The following is an 18898-nucleotide window of genomic DNA, read 5'->3' as shown; positions in this document are numbered from 1 at the left end:
GGATTTAGATGTTTCAGGCAGAATAGAGAGGGATGTAGAAGCGGTGGGGGAGTTGCACTGGGTTAAGGGGAATATCACAGCTGTATGACAGGAGGACACCTCAGTGGGCTCATGCAGCGAGGCAGTATGGGTAGAGCTCCGGAATAGGAAGGGTGCAGTCACAATGTTGGGGGTTTACTATAGGCAGTGGGAGATTGAGGAACAGTTATGTAGGCAGATTTTGGAAAGATGTAAAAGCAATAGGGTTGTTGTGGTGGGTGATTTTAACTTTCCCTATATTGACTGAGAATCACTTAGTGCTAGTAGTATGGATGATGCAGAATTTGTAAGGTGCATCCAGGAGGGCTTCCTGAAACAATATGTAGATAGTCCAACTAGGGAAGGGGCAATACTGGATCTGGTATTAGGGAATGAACCCAGCCAGGTGGTCGATGTTTCAGTAGGGGAGCATTTTGGGAAAAGTAACCATAATTCAGTAAGTTTCAAGGAACTGGTGGATAAGGATAACAGGAGTCCTTGGGTTAAGGTGCTTAATTGGGGGAAGGTTAATTATAACAATATTAGGCAGGAACTGAGGAATCTAGACTGGAGGAGGATGTTTGAGGGCAAATCAACAACTGACATGTGGGGGGCTTTCAAACGTCAGTTGATAAGGATTCAGGTCCAGCACGTTCCTGCTAAGATGAAGGATAAGCATAGCAAGTTTCAGGAACCTTGGATAATGAAGGATATTGTGAGATTAGTCAAAAAGAAAAGGGAAGCATTCGTAAGGGCTAGAAGGCTGGGAACAGATGAAGCCCATGGAGAATATAAAGGAGGAAGAAACTTAAGCAAGGAGTTAGGAGGGCTACAAGGGGTCATGAAAAGTCACTGGCAACCAGGATTAAGGAAAATCCCAAGGCCTTTTATACATATGTAAAAAGCAAGAGGGCAGCCAGGGAAAGGGTGGGCCCATTCTGGGACAGAGGTGGGAATCTGTGTGTGGAGCCAGAAGAAACGGGAGAGATACTAAATGAATACTTCTCATCAGTATTCACCAATGAGAAGGACTTAGTGGTCGATTTGTCTAGGGAAGAGTGTGTGGACAGCCTGGATCATGTTGAGATCAAAAAAGAGGGCGTATGAGGCATCTTGAAGAATATTAAGGTGGATAAGTCCCCAGGGCCAGATGGGATCTACCCCAGAGTACTTAGGGAGGCAAGGGAAGAGTTTGCTGGGGCCTTGACAGAAATCTTTACATCCTCACTGGCTACGGGTGAGGTCCCAGAGGACTGGAGAATGGCCAATGTTGTTCCATTGTTGAAGAAGGGTAGTAGGGATAATCCAGGAAATTACAGGCCGGTGAGCCTTACGTCAGTGGTAGGGAAATTATTGGAGAAGATTCTTCGTGACAGGATTTACTACCATTTGGAAGCAAATGGACGTATTAGTGAGAGGCAGCATGGTTTTGTGAAGGGGAGGTCATGTCTCACTAACTTGATCGAGTTTTTCAAGGAAGTGACAAAGATGATTGACAATGGAAGGGCAGTGGATGTTATATACATGGATTTCAGTAAGGCCTTTGACAAGGTCCCTCATGGCAGACTGGTACAGAAGGTAAAGTTGCACGGGATGAGAGGTGAGCTGGCAAGATGGATACAGAATTGGCTTGGTCATAGAAGAGAGGGTAGCAGTGGAAGGGTGCTTTAGTGAATGGAGAGTTGTGACTAGTGAAGTTCTGCAGGGATCAGTGCTGGGACCTTTGCTGTTTGTGGTATACATAAATAATTTGGAGGAAAATGTAACTGGGCTAATTAGTAAGTTTGCAGACGACACTAAGGTTGGAGGAGTTGCAGATAGTGAAGGGGATTGTCAAAGGATACAACGGGATATGGATCGGTTGGAGACTTGGGCGGAGAAATGGCAGATGGAGTTTAATCCCGACAAATGCGAGGTAATGCATTTTGGAAGGTCTACTATAGGCAGGAATTATACAGTAAATGGTAGAGCCCATAAGTGCATTGACGGGCAGAGGGATCTGGGTGTACAGGTCCACAGGTCACTGAAAGTGGCAACGCAGGTGGATAAGGTAGTCAGGAAGGCATATGGCATGCTTGCCTTCATTGGCAGGGGTATTGAGTGTAAAAACTGGGAAGTCATGCTGCAGCTGTACAGAACTTTGGTTAGGTCACACTTAGAATATTGCGTGCAATTCTGGTCACCACATTACCAGAAGGATATGGAGGTGTTGGAGAGGGTGCAGAGGAGGTTTACCAGGATGCTGCCTGGTCTGGAGGTTGTTAGCTATGAGGAGAGGTTGGAGAAACTCGGATTGTTCTCACTGTTTGACAGAGATTGAGGGGCAACTTGACAGAAGTTTACAAAATTAAGAGTGGCATGGACAGAGTAGATAGTCAGAGGCTTTTTCCCAGGGTGGAATAGTCAATTACTAGGGGACATAGATTTAAGGTGAGAGGAGAAAACTATACAGGAGATGTGCAGGGAAAGTTTTTTACGCAGAGGGTAGTGAGTGTCTGGAATTCGCTGCCAGAGGAGGTGGTGGAAGCAGGTACGATAGTGGTGTTTAAGAGGCAGCTTGACAAATACATGAATAGGATGGGAATAGAGGGATATGGACCCCGGAAGTGCAAAATGTTTTAGTTGATGGGCAATGTGATCGGCGCAGGCTTGGAGGGCCAAAGGGCCTGTTCCTGAGCTGTACTTTTCTTTGTTCTTTGTTCTAAGCGCAGGTAATTCGGGGGGAAGGAGCTTTCTAGTCGTGGACCAGGTTCAAGCACGTAGCTTCTTCACAATTTTATTCTACTTTCATGTGGTATCATGAATTATTGGTCTTGTGATTTGCAGTTTGTTCCACGTTGGTATTCATTAGCTATACTATGGAACTTCTCTTCTCATTTGTACCATGTATCATCATTTGGATTATGATCAATTTTATCCCCATTTGACTTTTTGATATTCAGGCTCGTTATCTGCCTCCTCAGGCCTAGTACGTGGCCAGACTCCTGAAGAGTGAGGATTAAGCAAACGTGCAACTGCCCTTTGGTTGGCAGTTTTAATTTCTCAGTGTATTGCAGGGACACTCAAAAATCTGAGCGGTGCTGAAGCACAGCCTCCAAAGGTTTGCAATTTGTTAATATTCACTGATCAGGTTCCAACACAAATCAGAATTTACCTCCTCCAATTCAAGAATGGAGAAGGCAGCACAGGGTAAAGGAAATACTCAAGCACAAGCTGGGGAGGGTTCTGGGGGAAGCCGTCAAGCACTTGGAGAAGCTCATCGACAGTGAGCATTCTTCTGCAGCTGAGACCATTCAGCTGAAGCTCTATTGATATGTTTGGATTCGGGCCTCTGAAGCTTTGCTGCCCACTCAAGCAACGCAAAAGCATGAAAGTGCCACCAAATGTTCCAGAACTTTTCACCCCCTGGGCGGAGACTGCAAATTAATGTGAGTTTTAGGGGACAGCAGAACAATTGATCAACTGGTCAAGTTGTAGAATCCCTTTGCGAAAGGCGGCCATGCGCAGTCACTGGTGGAGGTGCTCACAGCCCCTTGCAAGGTCTTTATTAAGATCTGGGCCAGTATTCGTAATGGCTCAAGCTAACAGCGCAGCCGGGCAGTGTGGGTTAGGGGAATGCCTATGCCTGAGCTGAGAGCATAGCATGCAGTCCAGTGGCTAAAGCTGCTACCAATCGGTCAGGTGGAGTGGGACGGATGTGGGTTTCGGACATCCAATGAGTGCATTACCCACTGGCCATCCTAATGGCGACCAGCACCTTCCTGCATTTGTGAAGGGCTTTCAGACTTAACGAAGAGAGGTTCTTAGTACACCCATGCTAATCCACACATCTCTCTCCTTGATCCTGCAGGAGGGGAACATCAGGATCATGGAGCCTGGTGATTTAACCATATGGCTCATGGCTTACAGGGAGCAGAGAAGAAGAAGAAGAGCAGTGGAGGCACCTGGCTCGGCAAAGGGAGGAGCACCTCCCTCAAGAAGGGGCAGCTGGACCTGCTGTGCACACAGCTGAAAATCCACTGTGAGCTGTTGCTCATAGGTGCCTCACTAGGCTCAGGGTCTTTAGGTGGTGCCTGTCATTCCTGTAGATGACCGAGAACCAATTTCACCGAAGACTGTGCAGTCGGTCACATATGCCACTTGCTGTAGGATTTTGTGTAATGGGGACATGGAGGGCACCCACTGCCAGTGACCGTGAAATTGACCATCAATTTTTACGCAGGTGGCGTCTCCCAGGGCTCCACAGGTGACCTGTGCGGGATCTCGCAAGACTCCATGTACAAGTGTATCCAGGAGGCCATGGACGACATCGGAAGGCACAGAATTTTGTGCATTTCACCTGGGATCAGGAAAGCCAGGAAACAAGAGCACTGGGATCTGCGCAGATCTCTGATTTCCCACAGGTGCAGGGTGCCATCGAATGCACTCACAAGGCGCTTAGATCTCCGTGGCAACAAACTGTCAACTATGTCAACCGCAAAAGCTTCTACTTGCTGAATGTTCAGCTGGTGTGTGACCACCACAAACACATCCTACAGGTCTGCTCACAATTCCCAGGGAGCGTCCATGACTCCTACATTCTTAGCAGGTCTCAGATCCTTGACATTTTCCAGGATCGAGAGCGGCTGCAGGATTGGCTCCTCGGGGACAAGGGCTACCCAGAGAGGATGAGGCTGATGATGTCTATGCGGTGGCCTCAGACTGCAGCAGAGTGACAGTACAACAAAGCTCATGCTGGGACAGGGGCTTTGGTGGAGCAAACGATAGGCATTTTGAAATGAGATTCCAGTGCCTCGACACTTCAATACAGTCCCCAGAGGGTGTAACGCATCATCGTAACTGGCTGCGCGCTCCACAACCTGGTGCTGCATGGTGGGAGGACCTGGCTGAGGGGACGATGAAGGAGCCGTACATTTTTCCCCCATTAGGAGGGTGTTGAAGGGGATGACTATGATGAAGTCCTTGAAGGTGAGGATGCCTGCCATGAGGCCATTGCACTGGCCAAAGGAGGCAGGCGCACTCAGAAGGCCCTCATAGCCGCAAAATTCATGGAGGATGATGACAAGATGCAGTGAGGACAGTCCTGATACCCTCACCTTGCATCTGTCAAAGTTTGACTCCTGTGTGGCTAATGGTAGCGCACATGTCCTCAGTGCTCAGGCTCCTGTCATGGAGCCACAGCGGGAGGCCCTAATAGTTGCTATATTCCAGGCGGATGATGATGATATACAGTGAGGACACTCCATAGATCTTCACTTTGCCTCTGTGAATGTCTGACTCCTGTCTGGCTGAGGGCAGCTCATATCATGGAAATGCAGCCTGAAACTTTAAGTGCACCTGATCCTTTGTCAGCCTTCAGCACCTGACCCCTTCAGGAGCACAGCATCACTGGTCACAGATGCTGAAGAGATGGGGGAGCCAGTCCCAACTCAGAGGTGCTGAGAGCACACAGAGAGAATGATGGAACTCTGTGACACCTGCCCACAATACTCTGGCAGCAATGACCAGCACCAACGAGGTGCAAGCATCACTAAGGTGTCCAGCGAATGTGAAGTTGGACCATCACTTTGGTCTGAAGGTTACACTCTGCACAGGGAAGAGGCCTGGACTGAGACACCTGCCTTTATCTTGTGCAGGAATCAAGGTTTCACATCTGAGTGACATGAACACTGCGCATCAGAACAAGGAGCCACAGGTAAGAAGACATCGTTGGAAGTTTATTGACAATAGTGAACATTAAATACAAGTGATTAACACCCATGCCCAGGCTGAGCAACCACATCTTCTTAACCTTCCTAACTCTGCCGCTACATCTTGGTGCTCCCCCGACATCCATACTGGAGGTGGAGGCAGCCTGCTGTCTGCGACGCCCTGTCTGTGATGACCTTGGCGGGCGTCCTCTGGAGGGCCCCAGCCTAATTTCGGGGTCCTGCTGTGTGGTAGTGGCACCCACCTCAGCCCGTGGAGCTGGAGCTGCTGCGGTCACAGGAAGAAGAGATTTGGATGGGCCAGGCACTCCCAGAGTCACCTGGGTGGATGGCTCCAGGGTGTGCACCTGCTGATCCTCCTCACTATGGGTGCCCTGGGGTTCCCCTGTCTGACTCCTTGAGTAGAAGGGGAAGCTGGAGTGAGATCGAGCTGGCCTGCACCCCTCTTGTTGGAGGCAAAATATGGTGTTAACGATGGAGTTCAGCCCGTGCAGCAGTGCGGGACCAATGTCCATGGTTAGAAGGTCGCCATGGCGGCTGCGCCAGTGTTGACTTCGGTGCGTTGGCATGCCGGCGTGATCACCATAGACTGAAGGCGGATGGACTCCCCCATCATGCCTTGCAATCTGAGGAGTGCAGCAGACATCCCTTCCTGACGTTCCCGAGTTTGCCTTTGCAGCTCCAGCAACTGAGGTATGACTGAGTCCAGAGGCTCGTCACCTGTCTCGGACTCAGCAGATTTCTGGCCTCCAGCAGTCCTCCACTGTGTCCAGTAGGCGCCCGAGGGAGGCGTCGCTAAATTTGGGGGCAACATGCTTCCATCCTTTAGCAGCCATGACTTTGGAGCAGTTTCCAATCCCTTAGGGGGTGCTGGCTCTGTGCAGGGGTGCCCTCTAAATATGGTGTCTGGGTTACTGATGGCCTGAGATGATGGTGGGGCAGGCGAATCAGGGGCCACCCCACCAGTGATCTGGCATGTTTCCCGGGAATGCATTATTGAGGCAGGACACGCTTGGAATGGGACGATATGGCGTGAAAAGCTGCCATTGTGGCTGATGGGTAAAATGTCCTTTTCCCTGCCCACTACCACACTTTGTGCAAATCTGGGACGATTCCACCCAAAGTGATGGACAGTGTACCGGTCTCTTGGTAATTGGTCAGATGGGATTGAACAAGTGATTGATATGGGGTAAACCACCAGACCCCTGAATTAAAGTATATGTAGTGTATAATAAAATATAAAGTGTATTGGTTTGTAACTTGAATTAAATTTTAATTCAATTTTATCTTTTTAACATTCCTTTCACCACTTCCCTGTCACCTGAATTCATTTGTCCATTTTTGTTACTACAGAATTGTGACCTGTTTGCATGATTACTTAACCTAAACATCGATTTCTCAGTGAGAGCTACACTGCAATTGAGTCTTCGGGCTTCTTGAATAAAATACCATTATTATATAAGCGATGCCCGGAAGGGAAGTCTCCAGTCTTACTCAGGCGGAGAAGACTGGGAGCGAGAGCTTTCTAATGCTGCAGTTAGCTGCAGAAGGCAGAGGATGAAAGAGAAGAAGACTGTGAACAGAATAGAGAAGAGACTGCCAGCAATCGGCTTCATCCGTTACTCTTCGCCCTTTGAGACTGGTAAACCGTTCTCACCTGTCACAGGGCCGTATGCTTTTCCTGTCTGTTTAGCCTATGCATCATATTTAACCTGTTGCTTCTTAACGAACCTACTTAATAAATTATTCTAAAATCATTTATCAGCTCAAAGCCCATTTTTGGGTGATCTGTGGCTCCCAAACTCAAATCTCATATCAATCACTTGTTAGACAGTCTGGTCTGATAATAGAACTAAATATCAGGCATGTTGCATTTTGGGGAGCTATAGCAATTCCATCTGCATTGTGTCCGCACTCAGGTCCAATTTCCCCACTGCTTTGCTCGAGCCATGAACCATCAGATGTCACCTGGCCAATTGTTTAAATGGTAAGGTGGCTCATTGATTCTCCGTGGAATTCCATTCCCGATCTCCTCTAAGTGATGGATATTTACCAAGTGAAAAATCAAATAGGAAGGTCTCTGGGGCCTTGATGCAGGAGATGGACCAAGTGGATTAAACATCCTAGGGGGAATGATTGAAACATATCTTGATCGGTATGATATGCTACACACTGGTTGCTAAGCGTCTAATGACAACGCAAAGTGATAGCTAATAAATTATACATTAGATCGTGGCTTTGTGCAGGCAGATTTAAATACCTTAGATCAATCTAAAGAATTCCCTAGGTGATCTTTCAGTCCAATGTTATTTCCATGCAGTACATTCAGAAACATTAAAGATCTTTTTGGATTTTCAGTGATACCCTAATGGTTGAGTACATTATCCTACTGGAAGCTGACAGCGCAATTTGTAGAAATCAATTACACAAAATGCCCGAGAAAAACAGCAACTTTGTCACATCAGTGAAGAGAAGGAGTCGGTTCACATTTTGAGCATAACCCTGAGTTAGAGCTGAGTTCTGGTGAAGTATGTTATTCCCAAAACATTAGCCAGCCTTTTCTCCTTATGGATGTTTGCCGAGGTTCTGCATCACTCCAGCAATTTGTGTTTCTTTCAGCTTTTGCAGATTTTTAACATTTTATTTGAGGGAACAATCGGTTCAATGTTAGGGCAAATATGAAGAAAGCAAGAGAAAAGGGCGTTGAGGAACTAGGAGATATTAAAGAAGTTCAACAGTATGTGTGAGTAAAAAGGTTGTACATTGATTTAGAGCAAGTGAGAAATAATGGTTTTCTAAAAAACAGAATATGTCTTCGGGATAATTAAATCCACTTACTGACAAAATTGGAATTATAATGACCACTCCAGAGGTTTAACGCCAAATCTGAGGGGTTTTCTGAGAATCCTATAGCTCTTGTATGTTCTTCTTTGGAAGAAAAACAATGAGACTTTTTCAAGGAATTATAACTTTCAGTTTTATCAAGTGAAAAAGGAGAATATTAGTTACTCTTTATTCTGCCTCAAATTCCGCCGAGATAGAAGCAAGGCAGCATCGAGAGTCAGAAGGTCCTGGGTTCAAGGTCCCACTCCAGAGTCTGCAAACATAATCCAGGCTGATACTTCCATGCAGTATTCAGAGAATGTTGTGTGGTTAGTATTTTGTTATGAGGTAGGGGTTTAGATGTGGTTTGGGGATTGTCTAGTATCCTAAAAGCATGCTGCTCGAGTCCATGGTTTTTTTTAACCAGAACTATTTACTTACAGCAAGTATTTACCAATATGGGCCTACACGAGGTAAAAGTTTCTGCTCTCTTCAAGATCTCTCTTACTTCTCAGTCATATCACATCAGCTTCATGTATGCTTCTGATGTTAACCCTTTACTCGACAGTCAGAAGTGCCATCTTTCAAATCTGGTCGGATATCTGCCCTTTCAAATGGACACAAAATATTCCATGCCACAGTTTGAAGGAGAGCAGCAGGGGCTTCCCAGTATCCTAGCCAACATCATCATAACAGACTATTTGGCCATTAATATCAAAGGTGTTTTGGGGATTTTTATCTTGTACAAGTTCGCTGCTGCGCTTCCTCACATTTCAACAGTGAGTGCATTTTAAAAGGACTTCACTGGTTGTGAAACATTGATGGGAAAACATAAACACAAGTTTTCTTTATTTTTCCTTTCCAATCCTTAGCTCCTCTGCTGCTGAAACTCTCATCCAAATCTTTGTTACCTCTGGATTTTTATTCCTGGTCAGTGGCTCATATTCCACGCTCTAACTTGAGATCATCGAAAACTCTGTTGCCAATATTCTAACTTGCGCCAACTCTTGTTTATCCAACACACCTGTGCTCATGATTTACCACTGGCTTCTGGTCCAGGGTTGACTGTGCGAGATGGCGGACATACAGACTGAGAGAGCTTGCCAAAAGCAGCCCACCATCTTCCAGAACAAGAAGTGGGAACTTGTGGGTGAAGACAGCAAGGAAAAGCTTCCCTGCTTCTATCATAATGTAGGCCTGGGCTTCAAGACTCCACGAGAGACCATTGATGGGACCTACATTGACAAGAAGTGTCCATTCACCGGGAACGTGTCAATCCAGGGGCGGATCCTGACAGGCGTAGTAACTAAGATGAAGATGCAGTGGACCATTGTAATTCACAGAGACTACTTACAACACATCAAGAAGTACAATCGCTTTGAAAAGCGACATAACATGCCTGTCCATCTATCACCCTACTTCAGAGATGTACAGAATGGGGACAGCGTGACTGTGGGGAAGTGTCGGCCTCTCAGTAAGACTGTGCATTTCAATGTCCTCAAGGTCACTAAAGCCGCAGAAGCCAAGAAACAGTTCCAGAAATTTTGAATATGTTTGTGAAGTGAATCAGCCACAAAAAAGCTTTTGTGAATAGATTTTAAAAAAAACACCTTCAATCCTGGCCTTTTGTGCATTACTGATTTTCATTACTCCACCATTAGTGGACATGTCTTCAGCTGCCTAGGCCCTAAGCTCAAGAATTCCCACCCTTAACATCATCACCTCTGTATCTACTCTCTTCCTTGAAGACGCTCCTTCAAACCCATCTCTTTAACAGAGCTTTTGGTCAACTGTTCTCAAGTCTCCTTATGTGGCTCTATGTCAAATTTCGCTCCTGTAAAGCACTTTGAGACCACATTAAAAGTGCTCTCTAAATGGAAACCATTGTTGATGGGCTATTTGGGGAGATCTTAACGAAACCATTCTCTATGGTTCAGACAACAACTCTTCCAAATGTAGGGAAAAGTCTAAAATAAAAAGACAAGGTGCTGGAAATACTCAGCAATTCTGATGAAAGGTCATCAATCGGAAACATTAACTCTGTTTCCCTCTCTGCAAATGCTGACTGACCTGCTGCGGGTGGTCAGTTGGGGGATAGGGGAGGGGTGGGTCAGGGGGAGGGTGGGGGCTCGGGTGGTCAGTGAGGATGCTACAGTTGGGGGGGATTTGGGGTGTAGTTGGGGGGGGGGTGGTTGGAGGGGGATGGTTGGGGGTTGGGATGAGTCCTGTAGAGGGTCAGGAGTGGTAGTCAGGGGGTGGTGGGGGGTGGGGGGGGGGAGTTGTGTCAGGGGATCAATGGAGGGTGGGGTGGAGGGGGGGGTGGTGGTCAGTATTATAGTTACCCAGGAGTTAAAAGTGAACTGTTTTATCCCATCCTTAATACCCATGTTTTTGCATGTCTTATGTGTCTTGCATGTGTGTGTGTAGGGATTTAAGAAGGGGTAGAGTTTAGGTTATAGAGTTAGAAATTAGCAGTTCATAATTTTTCTTTTGCTATTGGTTAAAGACAACTTGTTCAATAAACAGTTATTTACTTATTAAGTTTACAAACCTGGTGCCTGTATTCTGTCAGCCTAAATTAAAAAATTAGGTGGGTTGATCAAACTTTTCACATATGTCACGGCTCAGGGAGCAGTGGGCTTGATACTGCAGCGCACTATCCCCAGTGAGTCACGACACAGTGCCTACATTTTAATGTCCTCAGAATGTGAAAAATGCTAAATAAATACAAGTTATTCTTCACTGCATCATACTGATGTTTGGTAGTGTGTAAAGAGAGCCATTCAGTTGCTATTGGTGTTTATATAGTAAGCGGAAAGGCAGCAAGAGGAACTCTATTTCAACATGTGGTATAACTCATGGCACTGCAAGGCCACAAGCTATCTGCTTTAAAAAGCCTGCATGAGTGGCTGACTAAATGGCTACTTTATTTGGATGATGTAAAACTCGTGTTCACCATATATTTTGCTCGTATCGAGTGTGAGATCCCTTCTACGAATAAAGATGGAAACAAAATATGAACAATGTTTTAACACACGGTCCTTGTTTCATCTGCGCTGCCACTACTCTCTGGATGCAATCAGTTGTGACCTGAAAAGCATCCTCCAGGGAGATGAATAATTCATTTCATGAACTATTTTTGCTTTAAATCAAGAGTTACAGAGTTGGTGTGAATATTTAGCTCTGGGGCACGGAGGCACAGCTATTAAATTTCCAGTTGAACGTGGTGCTAGTCACAATGTTATCGCTATGTGATAAATTTTCCACCATATATTAAGAATACCTTATTTATTGAACAGAGCCTCTCAAAACAGCAATTGCATAAAATCAAAGGGTTATTTTGGTGCAAGGGTGAAAACTGGTGCTTAGTGAGTACTTGTTCTAATAAGCATGTGCCTGTTTGAAAGGCTAAATTTAGCAACACAACTCTGGTCTGAATTGCTGATTTAAAAAAAAAAATCATTCATGGGATCTGAGCATTGCTGGCTGGGCCAGCATTTATTGCCCACTCCCGATTGCCCCTGAGGAGGTGATGGTGAGCTGCCTTCCTGAACCACTGCATCCATGTGGTGTAGGTACACCCACAGTGCTGTTGGGGAGGGAGTTCCAAGATTTTGACCCAGGGACAGTGAAGGAATTAACAGAATTTGAACTTGTTTGGAGATGCTGAACAGATATATTCCTGCAGGTTTAAAGCGCTCAAGTGCTGATTAGTTGCGGATTTCATGCCTTTCTTGCAGTTTTCGTGCAGCAGTATATATGGGCAGCTTGCGCTCATTTCCATGGCTGTCAACACCCTCCCCTGTTGAATGGTAACCCCCTCTTCCCTGGGAACCCAAAACTGCCCCACCTACCTGCCTCTGGAGGATCCAGCAACAATCCTTTGGGGGGGCCCCAGTGCAGTACCAGCAGTGGCCACCGCTCCAGCGGCGCTGCTGGTGCTACAGAGCTGCCGGTCTCTGATTGGCTTGCAGCTCTTGACGGCAGGCTATCTAGCTGTGCAGCGATTAAATGTCCCCAGGTGGGACAGAAGCCCCGGCTGCAGGGTTCCCGCTGTCAATTGGGGACTTTATACCATCGGGGCTCCTGGAGATCAGGTCAGCAGGGGTGCCACCAGATTTCATCGTGGTTGACAGCCACCCCCAACCCCCCAACCGACTACAGTAAATTCCACACTTTTTGGTAATGCACAAGGGGTGTTTACGGGTTATGTACTGTAGCAAGAAAAGTATGGAGAGGACAAAGGATAAAGAAATAGGGTGAGTTAGAGTTAAACATAATATAGAAACAGCAAGGGGAATAAAGGGAGGGAAAGAGCGTCAATTGAGAGAGAGAAAAAAAGACAGCAAAATAAGAGAAAAAACAGTGGATGAGGTCATGTATCCTGAATTTCCATATTGGCCTTTGCAATGTTACTGAGTAAAAGGCAGGGCAATGCTAAATCTACAAACGTTCTTCATCCATGAGTGTTGAACCAGCAGCTCAGGCCATGACCGGGAACAGTGGAATGTACATTAGGCACACAATTGCACTATTTCCCCACCCTTTTCTCAAGTGTTGAAACAGTTTTGCATTCAAATAATGATTTCCTTCCAATACTAACAGGAGTTGGTGGATAGCAAGAGGGCTTAAAAGACTGCCAAAGAGATAAAACGAATTTAAAAAATCCCTAGGAACCATTCCTGCCTGCTGGAGTGAGTTTCCACAGCTTCATTGGTCCTTTTATGGGCCCTCATGGTTCAGTGTCAGGCAAATACCATAATTCATGCTATTAACAGAGCCCTCTACAACATTGATTGCCAGCCCTAAATGGCTACGGTGGGAATAATTCCAATTAATGTCACATGAGTAATTGGCATGCAGTTCAAGTTGAACCTCACAGTGAGAACAAACCTGTATCAGCTTTGGCAAGGCTAGTGGTGGAGCGGAGCAAAACATCCAACAAATTGCGGCCGATCAGAACTCACTGCTTACCTCTTTTACTTGGCAAATTGCTGGATTTTTTTTTCATGAATTAGTAATGTTGAGTACTGTGGCTGCGCCAATAGCCTAGAATCTCCTGGAGACTTCTTGCACCATTATAAAGGTGTATCTATGCCATAGGGCTAGTTTTATGGTGAAATTGTTCCTGTATAACTGACTTCATAATTCCAAGCAATCATTTCTAGGGAATCTTGTATTGTTCCACAGAGACAGAACCTTTAAAAATGTATCATCGTAACTCAACCAACAATTCCCGCTCCCTTCCCCCACCTAAAATGAATGTTAATTGCAAACATTGAACACTGGAGCAGAATGGTGGATTAGTATAATCACAGAAATTGGAAAAAAATCATGAAATGCAGAATGTTAACACTGTAAATAAACCTATATTAGAATTGCCTGGCTCAAATGTTGCATCCATAATTTGCAATCCATTGAACTGTCTTAAAGGAACTGCTTAAAGTAATCAATTATCTCCCAGACAAAAAAATAAATTATCATGCGCCAGCTGCTGTTTACAGCATCTGGCAAACCCCTGTATAAACTAGCATGGGAATGAGCAACATCACTTTGACATCCCTAAACATGATCAGTCGCACAGTAAAATGCTCAGCACCATCTATCTAATTTCCCCAACAATTCATTGTGACATTTTATTTATACCACCAACCACTCCCCTCTCAATTTTACAGATCTATCAGCCTTAAAGCCACATTCTGCTTGAGAAACCTCCCCTGTAGCAGTGAGCTAGGAGGTGAATCCGATTTAAAACCAAAGGCAGTGAACCTGTGCTCAGCTCTGTACCACAGCAACAGTTCAAGCTCCCATTCCGTCTCTGCCACTGATCATACTTCTATACCCTTTCATTACATCACCACTATTAGGAATGCAGCAGACAGCATCAATAACTTGCATTTATAACTGAGTCTAGCATCATTCGCTGCCCCTTAACTGTACCCAGCGTTTTCCACTGTCCAATCACTTTTACTGAAATCCCTCCTTTTTACTGTTATAACTGTTTCCAACTCGTTTTGGTCTGATTCCACTTTTTACTGACCTTCATCTGACATATCCAAATATCGATTCCAGCAACAATCCTCCTTACTGTTAGAGCAAAAAGGGTCAGTGGGCAGTCAGCTCTCTCCTGTAGTGTTCCTTCACGCTTGTGCTGTTATATTCCTAGCAAAATCCCCACTCTGGGGTCATTTCTTAGAATAATTCAATACTTTGATTTCTTTGCTGAGCAAATGTATTTTCTTCAGTGGTTTACAGGTCTTAAATGTCTCTTGTTAAATCAGCCTTGCTCTTTTCAACCTTTCTTCCCACAGGTTGGATCTATATTTCTATAATATATAATAAGTATTCTGATTCTGCATCTGAAGATGTCCCGCATGAATCTTTGATTTCTTTACAATTGAGTAAATCGGTCATGGGCAGTAAATAGCACTAAAACCCCCCAATATTTGGTACAATAAAGTAAGAAAATGCAGCACACTAAATGCAGGAGCAGTTGTATCAGAATATATATTTATTATTCTAATTCTCTAGTAGATGCAAGGGTTCAACAGGACAACATCAGTTTCTTAATACTGTTATAGACTCAACTCAATAACTGTGGGAAGTAGTATGAACATACAAGCATAAGAATTTGGAGCAGGAGTAGGCCATTCGGCCCCTCTAGCCTGCTACGCAATTCAATACGATCTGATTATAACCTCCCTCACCCCCAGCTAACCTTTCACCCCCTTGTTTGTCAAGAATCTATCTACCTCTGCCTTAAAAATATTCAAAACTTTGCTTCCACCACCTTTTGAGGAAGGGAGTTCCAAAGACACAATACCCTCTGAGAGAAGAAAATTGCTCCTCATAGAGTCATGGAGGTCAACAGCACAGGAAAAGGCCCTTCGGCCCATCGAGTCTGTGCCAGTCAAACAAGTACCTAACTATTCTAATCCCATTTTCCAGCACTAGACCCATAGCCTTGTATGCTGTGGCATCGCAAGTGCACATCCAAATACTTCTTCAATGTTATGAGGGTTTCTGCCTCTACCACCCTTTCAGGCAGTGAGTTCCAGATTCCCACCACCCTCTGGGTGAAAAAATTCTTCCTCACATCCCCTCTGAACCTCCCACCCCTTATCTTAAATCTATGCCCCCTGGTTATTGATCCCTGTACCAAGGGGAAAAGTTCCTTCCTGTCTACCCTATCTATGCCCCTCAATTTTATACACCTCAATCATGTCCCCCCTCAATCTCCTCTGCTCCAGGGAAAATAACGCCAGTCTATCCAATCTCTCCTCAAAACTAAAACTCTCCAGCCCAGGCAACATCCTGGTAAATCTCCTCTGCACTCTCCCTAGTGCAATCACATCATTCTTATAATGCACATTCCAGAACTGCACACACTACTTTAGCTGTGGTCTAACCAGCGTTTTATACAGTTCCAGCATAACCTCTCTGTTCTTATATTCTATGCCTCAGCTAATAAAGGCAGGTATCCCATATGTTTTCCTAACTACCTTATCTACCTGTCCCACTACCTAAGGAACCGGTGGACATGCACACCAAGGTCCCTCTGATCCTCAGTACTTCCCAGGGTCCTACCATTTATCGTGTATTCCGCGCCTTGTTTGTCCTGCCCAAGTGCATCACCTCACACTTATCTGGATTAAATTCCATTTGCCAATGATCAGCCCATCTCACCAGCCCATCTATATCTCCTGTAATCTAAGGCTATCCTCCTTACTATTTACCACCCCACCAATTTTCATGTCATCCGCAAACTTATTGATCAGCCCTCCTACATTCAATCATTTAAACCTAAATCTTTTATATATACAAGCAGCAAGCATCTCTGTCTTAAATGGATACCCCTTATTTTTAAACAGTGACTCCTAGTTCTAGATTCTCCCACAAGAGGAAACAACCTCTCCAAATCCACCCTGTCAAAACACCTCAGAATCATATACGTTTCAATCAAGTCACCTCTTACTCTTTTAAACTCCAGTGATACAAACCTAGCCTGTTCAATCTTTCCTCATAAGACAACCTGCCCATTTCTGGTATTAATGTAGTAAACCTTCTCTGAACTGCTTCCAACACATTTACGTCCTTCCTCAAATAAGGAGACCAATACTGTAACCGATACTCCAGATGTGGTCTCACCAGCATCCTGTACAACTGAAGCATAACCTCCCTACTTTTACATTCAATTCCCCTTGAAATAAACAATAATGAAAAAGGTAATTAATAGGAAGGATAAAAGATAGAGTGTGTGCAGGGAGTAGGAAGAATGAATAAAGGGGCTGTGTGATGACAAAATAAGAGTGTGAAGGTCATATCTGATACATTCATATAGAGAGAACAATAAACAGAGATTTATGGTATTGCAAAGGCCTGTTTGCAAAAATGTCACTTGGCGTGGTGGCATGTTAGGTAAATGTACTTATATATTAATTAGATGTAGATAGGATGCGCTGATGCAACAGCATCATATTAAGATGATGTAATTAGTCCTATTAAGATGTACCCGAGCCCCATAAGGACTTCTATCTAGTTTTGCTTAGGCTGGTATGAGCAGTCAAGTTGATACGTTTACAACACTTGATGAGTCCATTGTGCATGAACTACTTTCAGTACCAGTTTCATTATCACTGCATGTAACAGAATCATTGAATCTTTACAACACAGAAGAAGGCCAGTCAGCCCATTATGTCGTGCTGGATCTCCCAAAGAGAAACTCACATACTGCCATTCCCCCTGCCCTCTCCCCACGTCCCTTCTTTTCAGATATTTCGAAAATCTGGAAAGATTTATGGCACAGGAGGGCCACCTTACACACAGTGTCTGTGCTGGCCGACAAATAAGCCCTCCAGCCTAATCCGATTTTCCAGTGCTTGGTCTGTAGCCCTGGAGGGTTACAGGGCTTCAGGTGCATATCCAAGCACCTTTTAAATGAGCTGAGGGTTTCTGCCTCTACAACCCCTTCAGGCAGTGAGTTCCAGACCCCTGCCACCCTCTGGGTGAAAAGACTTTTCCTCATCTCCCCTCTAATTCTTCTACCAATCATTTTAAATCTATGCCCCTTCATCACTGACCTAGTTGGCAAATCAAAGATATTCCTCAAACTCCTCACAATTTCCTCATCCTTGGGGAAAGATAAATGACTATTCCATAATCCCAAACACAAAAGTAGATTACCAATTGCATAACACTTAGTAAGGACTAATCTCAAAAGCCTTTTATTGAGAAAATACAGCACCCACGGTTCTCAATTCACAACTGTGAAGAATATGAGAGCTTCATATTTTAGCGACATTTAGTGAGGTTTGAAAATGTCACTTTCTGCTTGAACAGGGACCGCATCTTTGGTCAAAACTTAAATGATATTGAACATATTGTTGCTTCCCAAATCCATACCCGTCTTTCCTGGAAATCCATGTTTGAATCTCACCTATCAGCTTTCCATACTTGTCAGGCCAATGAAATGGGTCAGCAATAACCAAAGTCACAAATAGTACGCTTCATGATTATTGGCTGTGATGCTGTATCCTTCTACACCCTCGATGCCTCTGGAGCCTGTGATATGGTCGAACACACCATCCTGTCTTCCTTTCTCCAATTTTGTGAGACAACCATCGCTGGTTTCCATTAATACCGATCCAACTGTAGATGAAACATCTCAGCAACGGCTCATGTTCCCATCAATTCACCATTGCGTCTGGATCTCCCCAACGACCTGTTCGTTACACCTTTAACTTCATCATCAGCATTTCCCTGGGCAACATCATCTTGAGACATGGGGTCACAAGTACACTGATGACACCGAGCTCTAAACTTATTGCCTGGACTGCCTGCCATCCACAACTCTGCTGTTCATATCCTAACTCACACCAAAGGCGGAATTTTCCGGTCCTGTTAGAGGAGGGCGTCATGGCTATTGGGGAGCACAATTCAGTGTGAGGGGCAGAAATCGGTTTCGCGCCAGCGTGAAAGCACAGCTTTCACCGGGATCATCCGATGGTGCTCGCCATGGTGGATCGCGAATCCCGTGGACCTGATTTGCATCCCGGGAAAACAGGCCGGCCCAGGGCACGTCCGTACAAGCGAGAGGTACAGAAGTCAGGACTTACCTTTTAGGGCCTTGCTTAGATCACGGACACTTGAGGAGAAGAAGCTGCTGGGGCACTGCAGCTACGGGATGCTGGAGGAGCACGCGCATCGCACGGTGGGCAGATCCTCATGGACATGGCTCCACCGCGAAGCAGCTCCTGGAAGGTGAGAGGTCTCTGTCGATGTTCCAGGTCTGCTACAGAACATCACGGTCTTGGTCAAGGGCGAAGTGGGGGGGAGAGGAGGGTCTAGCT

General features: G+C 45.3%; 2 protein-coding genes across 2 annotated transcripts in view; one reads left to right on the top strand and one right to left on the bottom strand.

Moving 5' to 3' along the window:
• The window catches only part of rgs6 (regulator of G protein signaling 6), a 180608-nt gene that overhangs the window by 106572 nt on the left and 55138 nt on the right, over positions 1 to 18898 (bottom strand). The window lies entirely within an intron of this gene.
• On the top strand, positions 9624 to 10097 carry LOC121292484 (40S ribosomal protein S11-like). Its single transcript, XM_041214477.1, has one exon. The coding sequence runs from the start codon at positions 9624 to 9626 to the stop codon at positions 10095 to 10097; it is 474 nt and encodes a 157-aa protein (XP_041070411.1).

The sequence above is a fragment of the Carcharodon carcharias genome, chromosome 20 (assembly GCF_017639515.1).
Source record: "Carcharodon carcharias isolate sCarCar2 chromosome 20, sCarCar2.pri, whole genome shotgun sequence".
NCBI classification, from domain to species: domain Eukaryota; kingdom Metazoa; phylum Chordata; class Chondrichthyes; order Lamniformes; family Lamnidae; genus Carcharodon; species Carcharodon carcharias.
Note: the sequence above shows the minus strand (reverse complement) of the source record. Positions and strands in the feature narration are given on the sequence as shown.

Coding starts and splice junctions, on each gene's coding strand:
- LOC121292484 (XM_041214477.1), top strand. CDS start 9,624: ATGGCGGACATACAGACTGAGAGAGCTTGCCAAAAGCAGCCCACCATC.